At 42.9% G+C, this 9,068-nt stretch overlaps 1 protein-coding gene across 1 annotated transcript; it reads right to left on the bottom strand.

Annotated features, from left to right (window-relative positions):
- Window positions 1-310: 310 nt before the first annotated feature.
- LOC129395411 (endogenous retrovirus group K member 6 Env polyprotein-like) lies at window positions 311-7,292 on the bottom strand. Its single transcript, XM_055106755.2, has one exon. It carries the CDS (start codon window positions 7,290-7,292, stop codon window positions 6,042-6,044), a length of 1,251 nt encoding a protein of 416 aa, XP_054962730.1. The 3' UTR covers window positions 311-6,041.
- Between the last annotated feature and the right edge of the window lie 1,776 nt (window positions 7,293-9,068).

Genomic DNA, 9,068 nt, shown 5'->3' with positions numbered 1-9,068 from the left:
TGTTTGGGCAGAGGTGGTGGGACGGGGTCACGGGACAATGAAACTAAAGACTCAAGCTCTGGGTGAATGAAGCCCGCACTTTTGGACCAGGTTGGGGAGCCCTATCTGGAAAGAGCTGGTCCCTGTGCCCGTTCTCCTCCTCCCTTTCCTCCTGGGACTCCCTTGCAGGCTCACTCCTCCCTATTTGGATTCTTATGCACAGAAGACTCATTCGCTGCTTTTTCTACCATCGCAGCTTTTGAGGGCTTATCAGCAAGGACTCAATCCCTGTCTTAGTCTGTTTGCATTGCTATAGAGGAATACCTGATGCTGAGAAATTCATAAAGAGTTTTATTTGGCTCATAGTTCTGCAGCTGTAAGATGGGTGGTGCCAGCATCTGCTTCTGGTGAGGGCCTCAGACCACATCTACTTCTGGCAGGAAGTGGTGGAAAGCTGGCATCACATAGTGAGAGAGGAAGGATGAGTCATTCCACCTGGAATCTGGGGTGAAGTCAACTCCAGCAGAATCAAAACTGCTGAAGGGAAAGGGAGGGAGTGGTTCTAGGGGAAATATGCACACTGGTACAGGGGAACAGAGGTTGGGTGACAAAACCAACAGGTGCCCTCTGCTGTGGCACAGACATTTCAACACACTCAGAATCCACTTCCAATGTTTTGAAAGAACAGGACTAGGAGAGATGGTTTCTTATTCGAGCAGACTCTTCTTTTATAAAGTAAAGGCATGTATTTCCAAAGTAATACATGCTTGATGAAAATATTTCAACATGGAAGTCTGAGATTTAAAAGGTGAAGGTTTTATTTCCCTAAAGCTATTGTCCAGCGATGAGCACTCTTGAGCGTGGAGGTGGCTTTCCAGGGAGTTACTGTGCACATCCCTACATGCTCATGTGGCGGGAGCACACTGCCAAAACGAGAGTGTGCCATAGCCTATATGCAGAGATCTGGTGACTTGTTTTAACCTCTTTCTATGCTAGTACCCGACTATCTACCATGCTCTCTCTCTAGCTTCCTCACACTTTTTCCCCTGGGGCAGTTGTGCAGTGATTTATTTAATTTTTCTGCGGCTGATGAACATTTACATTCTAAAAACTATTTACGTGGTGGTGTCATTAAGATGCTGGTGGATTCTACCTAACTTGCATATCCAGGAGTTTCTCAGATGGATTCCTCAAGGTGAGTGGAAGGGTATGCACCCTAGAGGAAAAGAGAAAGTTAGCCCCAGACAAGCAGAAGGAGGACCTAATAAATCACAAAGCAGACATCAGTGAAACAAGTCAAAGGCTAGTAAAGAATGCTATTGGCCGGGCGCGGTGGCGCACGCCTGTAATCCCAGCACTTTGGGAGGCTGAGGCGGGTGGATCACGAGGTCAGGAGATTGAGACCATCCTGGCTAACATGGTGAAACCCTGTCTCTACTAAAAATACAAAAAAATTAGCCGGGCATGGTGGCAGGAGCCTGTAGTCCCAGCCACTCAGGGGGCTGAGGCAGGAGAATGGCGTGAACCTGGGAAGCGGAGCTTGCAGTGAGCCGAGATCGCACCACTGCATTCCAGCCAGGGCGACAGAGTGAGACTCTGTCTCAAAAAAAAAAAAAAAAAGAATGCTATTAACAGCTCTGTAACTGTAAATTCAATGACTTCAATGAAATGTATAATTTCATTGAAAGACACATATTACTAAAACTAACACAAGAAAAAAAGGAGTTTTATATCAATTACCCATATAAATTCATAATTAAAAACCTTGCCACATAGAAAACTCTAGGCTGGGTGCTCTATTGGTTAATGAATCAAACATTTAAGAAAGAAATTCTGGCTCCCTGAGGTGGCTCATACCTGTAATCCCGGCATTTTGGGAAGCCAAGGTGAGAGAATTGCTTGAGCCCAGAAGTTTGAGACCAGCCTGGGCAACATGGTGATACCTCGTCTCTACTAAAAACAGAAAACATTAGCCAGGCAATGTATGCCATGCTTGTAGTCCCGGCTGCTCGGGAGGCTGAGGTGGGAAAATCACCTGAGCCTGGGGAGGTGGAGGCTGCAGTGGGCCTTGACTGTGCCACTGCACTCCAGCCTGAGCAACAGAGGAGATGCTGTCTCAAAAAAAATTTTTTTTAAATAAGGGGATGAAGATGTCCCTCTTATGGAGCAGACCGTGTCTCAGGTACTGCAGTCAGCCAAAGAACAGATCAAGTGGTCACTCCTTCAGTGAAGAACTCACCGTTTCTGGCTCCTCACCTCCTTCCAAACAATGCACGTCTGCTGTGAATTTTCATCCGGTTCCCCAGCTGATGCTCTCAGAGTCATCTCGGGAATCACAGGGATCCTTAAATCTCCATCCTGTCTCTGGTTGCCCCATCCCCTCCCCACCCCAATCCTCCTTATACCCCTCCTGTTCCTTTGCTTCTTCGGCCTCTTTTTTACTTGAATTATTAGACTTTTTTTCCCTACAGCGTTGTTTGAGTTCCTTATGTATTCTGGTCATTAATCCCTTATCAGATGGGTAGTTTGCAAATAGTTTGTCCCATTCTGTGTGTTGTCTCTTCACTTTGTGGATTGTTTCCTTTGCTGTGGAGAAGCTTTTTAACTTGATATGATCCCCGGTTAAATAATTTTTGACGAGAGTGCCAATCCAGCAGTCTCCTCAACAAACAGCACTGGAACAAGTGGAATTACTCATGCAAAAGAATGATGTTGAACCCCCATGTAATGCAGTAAGTAAAAATTAACGCAAAATCGATCAGCAACCTAAATGTAAGAGCTAAAACCATAAAACTCTTCAAAGAAACCACAGGGTGAGTCTACATGACCTTGGATTTGGCAATAGCTTCTTAGATATGAAACCAAAAGTACATGCAGCCAGAGAAAAGATAGTTAAACTGGACTTCATCAGAATGAAAAACTTTTGTGCATTCAAGAACATTATCAAGAAAGTTGTTTTAACTTAGTTCCTTTAAAATGGAGAGTACTCCTTCAGTGATTAGAAGAGCCAGAAGATGGAAACAAAGAACTTCTATTACTCACAGGTTATGGAGGCTACACGGAGGTCATTCAACATGTGCAGAGGGCGTGTGTGGACCTGGGGCACTTGCCTCTATTTGGGTCCAGGGAGATGGTCAGAGCATCACAGTAGGGGGTGAGAAGATTGGAGGATTCAAAGCAAATGCCCACAAAAAGGGGCTCCCACCACGTGGACCTAATCTAACTTTACATTTGGTCAGGCAGCTGGGTGCGTGTGTGTGTACTGGTGAGATGGCTTTTAGGGGAAGGAAAGTGGAATCGAAGGGCAGCGGTTGGGAACTGGGCTTAGGCTATTAACCAAGGGCATTGTGTGACATCTGGGGACTCATGTCAAGACAACAAAATGGATGCCAGGTCAGCATGGTAATATTAAGCCTCAACACAAAAGTGAAAAGACAAGCTGAGGAAAGTGAGAAAATATTTGCCAATCATATCTGATAAGGGTGTAGTATCCATAATATACAACACACTCCTAAAACTCAACTCGTAATATACAACACACTCCTAAAACTCAAGCAAAATGATAAACAGTTGAGTTAAAGAATTGACAAAAGACTTAGACATTTCTCCAAAAAACATACAGAAATGACCAGTAAGCACATGAAATGATGCTTAACATCCTTAGTCATTAGGGAAATGCAAGTCAAAACCACAATGAGATACCACTTCACAGTTAAGTTACTAGGATGGTTACTTAAAAAATAGAAAATAGTAAGAGTTGACGAGGATGGGGAGAAGTTGGAACCCTCATCTATTCCCGACTGGAATGTAATCGTGCAGGCACTATGGAAAACTGTTTGGCGGCTGCTCAAAAAGCACAGGTCCTCAAACAGATACTTCTGTGCCAATGTTTGTTGCATCATTATTGACAATAGCCAAAAGGTGGAAACCATCCAAGTGTCATCCATGAATGGATGAATGGATAAACAAAATGTGGCTGTAGTGAGCTAGGATTTCACCACTGCACTCCAATGTGGGTGACAGAGAGAGACCCTGTCTCAAAAAAAAAAAAAAAAAGTGATCAGGCTGACGCCACCTGAACCTAAATAGCATCACAATAAAGACAAAGAAAGATGTGGTGCACTTCCTGGTGCAATGTAATGGGAAAGCACAGTCCCACCTGGAGAGTGGTCTTGGCCAAAAAGAAAAATGTTTTCTATTTCTCGAATTCATTATATTTTCCTAGCACAATGTCCAGTTAATCGTTTTTTAAATTTACTACAGTGAATTTATCTTACTGTTTTTCAAATCTCTGCTATACCTATAGTTATATATAATCTTTCCATTCCTAACATTTTTATTATGACTTCTTTTTTTTTTTTTTTTTTTGAGGTGGAGAGCAAAAAAGGATCCAGAGGAGAAGGAAGCCGCTCACACCCTCCGGGGCAGGCATGCGGAGGTGGCATTTGCCTGGCTTCCTGCTGGGACTTCCTCACAGCGTGCCCACGTCTCTTGGAAAAACTCCTCTGCTCTGAGACAGAACCGGCTTTGGCACGGCCTGGATGTACCAACCCCCCTCGCCTTCCTCAGTTGTGCAGTGATTTGTTCAGCCTTTCCGCAGCTGGTGGACATTTACATTCTAAAAACTACTTACGTGGTGGTGTCATTAAGATGCTGGTGGATTCTACCTCATTTGCATATCCAGGAGTTTCTCAGATGGATTCCTCAAGGTGGGTGGATGAAGGGGGCCAGCCCCTCCACACCTGTGGGTATTTCTCATCAGGTGGGACGAGAGACTGAGAAAAGAAATAAGACACAAAGTATGGAGAAAGAACAGTGGGCCCAGGAGACGGCGCTCAGCATCCGGAGGACCCGCACCGGCACCGGTCTCTGAGTTCCCTCAGTATTTATTGATTATTATTTTACTATCTCAGTAAGGGGAGTGTGGCAGGAGAACAGGGTGATAGTGCGGAGACGGTCAGCAAGAAAACATGTGAGCAAAGGAATCTGTGTCACAAATAAGTTCAAGGGAAGGTACTATGCCTGGATGTGCACATAGGCCAGATTTATGCTTTTCTCCACCCAAACATCTCAGTGGAGTAAAGAGTAACAGAACAGCACTGCTGCCACCAACATGTCTCGCCTCCCACCACAGGGTGGGTTTTCTCCTATCTCAGAAGAGAACAAATGTACAATCGGGTTTTATACCGAGATATTTAGTTCCCAGGGGCAGGCAGGAGACAGAGGCCTTCCTCTTATCTCAACTGCAAGAGGCCTTCCTCCTCAGCACAGACCCTTCACGGGTGTCAGGCTGGGGGACGGTCAGGTCTTTCTCATCCCACGAGGCCATATCTCAGGCTATCACATGGAGAGAAACCTTGGACAATACCCGGCTTTCCAGGGCAGAGGTCCCTGCGGCTTTGCGTAGTGCATTGTGCCCCTGGTTTATCGAGAATGGAGAATGGCGATGACTTTTACCAAGCATACTGCCCGTAAGCATTTTGTTAACAAGGCACATCCTGTATAGCCCTAGATCCCTTAAACCTTGATTCTGTACAACACATGTTTCTGTGAGCTCAAGGTTGGGGAAAAGTTACAGATTAACAGCATCTCGGGGCAAAACAATCGTTCAGGGTACAGGTCAAAATGGAATTTCTTATGTCTTCCTTTTCTACACAGACAACAGTAACAGTCTGATCTCTCTTTCTCTTCCCTGCATATCCCCCTTTTCTTTCTGACAAAACCACCATCGTCATCACGGCCCGTTTTCGCTGGTCACTGTCTCTTCGGAGCTGTTGGATACACCTGTAGACTAACAACAGACAGAACAGACATACAAGGATTAATATGAAATTTACAATAGTGGAACTTCTGATAGTTTTAACCCAAGTGACGGCATTAAGATTTGTGAGGCCATCAGCAGCTTTCACGATTGCCTCAGTTTCTGGCACCAGATTTAAATGGGCTTTTGATGCCTCAAAAATTTGTTCTTTTAATTTTGAAATATCTAAAGTAAGATTATCTTCTCTTCCTTGTAGATGGCATCTAACCATGGCCCAGTGATGCTCAGACTCATTGTAGGCTCAGGGTGTAATACAAAAATCTGACGTATTCCAGTCACACTGTAACTGAAAAAGATATTTCAAGCTCATGAGCCTATCTGCCATCCAAATGACACTTTGTCTAAGATCATTAATTTGGTTTGCCAATTTTTGATCTATTTGGGTCTGAGAATTCCACAATTTTGAGGAATTCTTTTGCCAATTATTTACATATTTTACCATTTGAACAGAGGAGTGTAAAGCAATTCCAGCAGCCACAGCAGTAGCTGTGACTGCAACAAGACCCATAATGACTGCAATTAAAGTAAAAATGAATCTTTTGGATCTAGTTAGAACTCCTTTTAATACTTCCATTAAAATATGGACGGATGGGGAAGCCTCCCACGGTCGGTCCATGGACACAGGGATCCACACGCCCTCTCTTGCCCTCATCAGCAGAATACGGTGCTGCCAGTCAGAAGTCGAATCAATGCAAGTAAACAATCTACAATTTTCACAGGTTATAGTTTGGGAATCTGGTTTAATAACTATTTTTCCTACAACTAGCATATAAGGGGGTTTTACACAACTTTGCAAAGGAATTGTCAGATTGGAATTTAAGTTAATAGTATAATATGGCTTACGATCTCTTGTTCCTATAGCTTCATTTCCAGACCAAATTCTAATGTGGTGCGAGGCCACAGTAAGCTTCCATAATTCTGGGTGTTCAGGACCAACAACAGGACTAACTAACTTTGTTCGAAGTGATGAAATTCCCTTTTCACCCGATTTCCATGGATAGGGTGATTCTAACCTTCTGTAAACCTGGTCCAGCCTTTCAGTTAAATCACTATCATAGGCCGGATTAGTGGGCCAGATGGATGGGGCCTGTGAAAATGAGTGAGTCTGGCCCGTACAATCATAATATAATTGGCCTCGAGGGGCCCAGTCTATAATAGTTCCAAATTCATTGTTTTGTAATACCACAGCAGTATCAGCCACACATTCTTCCCAAACTGAGACTTCTGGGCCTTTTGATTCTTTGGGAATTTCCTTGGGGCAAGGCTTCCTCTTAGGCCTAAATTTTAATGATCTTTGATAAGAAGGATCCTGTAAATTATTTATCTGTGGCCCGAGTGACATTTCACTTACCATGTGATAAGTAAATCTATTGCTGGCAATGACAGTAGGTACTTCTACCAACCAATTTTGGGTTGTAGGCATTAAATATCCTGGTGCCTTCCCTAGGCAAATAGGAGGATAATGATACCCAATGGAAATATTTATCATCATTCCTTCTTTTTCAGGTTGGGCAGGGCAACATCATCTGTGGGGCCTGGTACTCATGCACTATTATTAACACATACTTTAATAGGATTATCTATCCATGTGACTGCCCGAATTAAGGGCGGGAAAGGCACATAGGTCCAGTAAGTATAATTAGCTGCAGCTGCTCCTGCAGACATGGGGACACTTACCACCATTGATACAATCATCAAAACTGCAAGCAGCATATTCTCTGGAGTTTGTGTTACCCTTGTTTTCTTCAGGCTTTTTTCAGCTAACTGTGTCAACTTCTTTAGTTGGGCCCAGGTCGGCGGCTCCACTTCCTTGGTGGATGTCAACTTCATCTGTTCTTCTGATACCACCATTTTGTTCACCTGGAGAGTCCATGATGCTCAATTGCGGGTTTTCTGTCTCCGCGGAGGCGCTTTTCTTTGCATCTCCGATGGGTTCATTGTAGAACTTTAAATGTCTAGTGGGTATCCAAACAGGAAGCTGACTTTTTTCCTGGTGAAACGCAAGCAAAGCCTCTTCCCCATGTTATCACCTTCCCTATTTCCCATGTCTTATTTTTGATGTCTTTCCACCAAATCAGTTTTCCTTCATGTGGGCTGTTCTTTTTACCAGTAAAATGTTGTTCTGCAGAAGTAGTGGTCTGATTTCTATAAACGTTTAAAATTTTTAAAGTATAGAGTGCTAGATTGAGTTGCATCTGAGGAGTGTTATACTCCTTACTATCTTTTTCCTTTTTTTGTTTAACCAATTGAGCTTTATTAGTTCTTTCAATTATGGCCTGTCCTTGGGAATTATAGGGGATTCCTGTTGTATGTGTAATTTTCCACTGATTTAGGAATTTTTGAAATGTTTTACTACAGTATCCTGGCCCATTATCTGTTTTATTTTTTTTTGGAACTCTCATGTCAGCAAAACAAGATAATAAATGTCTTTTAACATGGGAAGTACTTTCTCCTGTTTGGCAGGTTGCCCATACAAAATGTGAATAAGTGTCAACAGTCACATGGACAAATGACAATTTTCCAAATGAAGGTACATGTGTGACATCCATTTGCCATAATGCATTAGGACATAAACCTCTGGGATTAACTCCTGCCTCCTGAGTGGGCAGGTGTAGGACTTGACACTAGGTGCAATGCTGTACAATATTTTTTGCCTGTTTCCATGTGATATCAAATTTATTTTTTAGTCCTGTTGCATTTACATGAGTCAAGGCATGAAGTTCTTGTGCTTCTATGAATGCAGATGATACTAGCAAGTCAGCTTGTTCATTTGCCTTAGTTAAAGGCCCTGGTAAATTAGTATGTGCTTGAACATGAGTAATATAAAATGGGAAATTTCTTTTTCTTACAGTTTGTTGTAACAAATTAAACAGCTGGTGTAACCGATCATCCATACTGTATTTGACTAGGGCTGTCTCAACATCCTTTGTAGCCTGTACTACATATGCAGAATCTGATACAATGTTAATAAGCTGATTAAAATCTTGTAACACTGAAATGACAGCAACCAACTCTGCTCTTTGAGCTGAGTGATATTGAGTTTCAGTGACTCGTTTTTTTGGCCTGGTGTAAGCCACCTTTCCATTGCTGGAACCATCAGTAAACACTGTCAGAGCATTTTCTAAAGGTGTATGTCTGGTAATTTTAGGTAAAATCCAAGTAGTCAATTTTAAAAACTGGAAGGTTTTTGTTTTTGGGTAATGATTGTCAATAATTCCCACAAAATCAGCAAGACCAATCTGCAATGCACCAGAATTGATAAAGGCTT

Source organism: Pan paniscus, chromosome X (genome assembly GCF_029289425.2).
Source record: "Pan paniscus chromosome X, NHGRI_mPanPan1-v2.0_pri, whole genome shotgun sequence".
Lineage (NCBI taxonomy): Eukaryota > Metazoa > Chordata > Mammalia > Primates > Hominidae > Pan > Pan paniscus.
Note: the sequence above shows the minus strand (reverse complement) of the source record. Positions and strands in the feature narration are given on the sequence as shown.

Coding starts and splice junctions, on each gene's coding strand:
- LOC129395411 (XM_055106755.2), bottom strand. CDS start 7,292: ATGATGATAAATATTTCCATTGGGTATCATTATCCTCCTATTTGCCTA.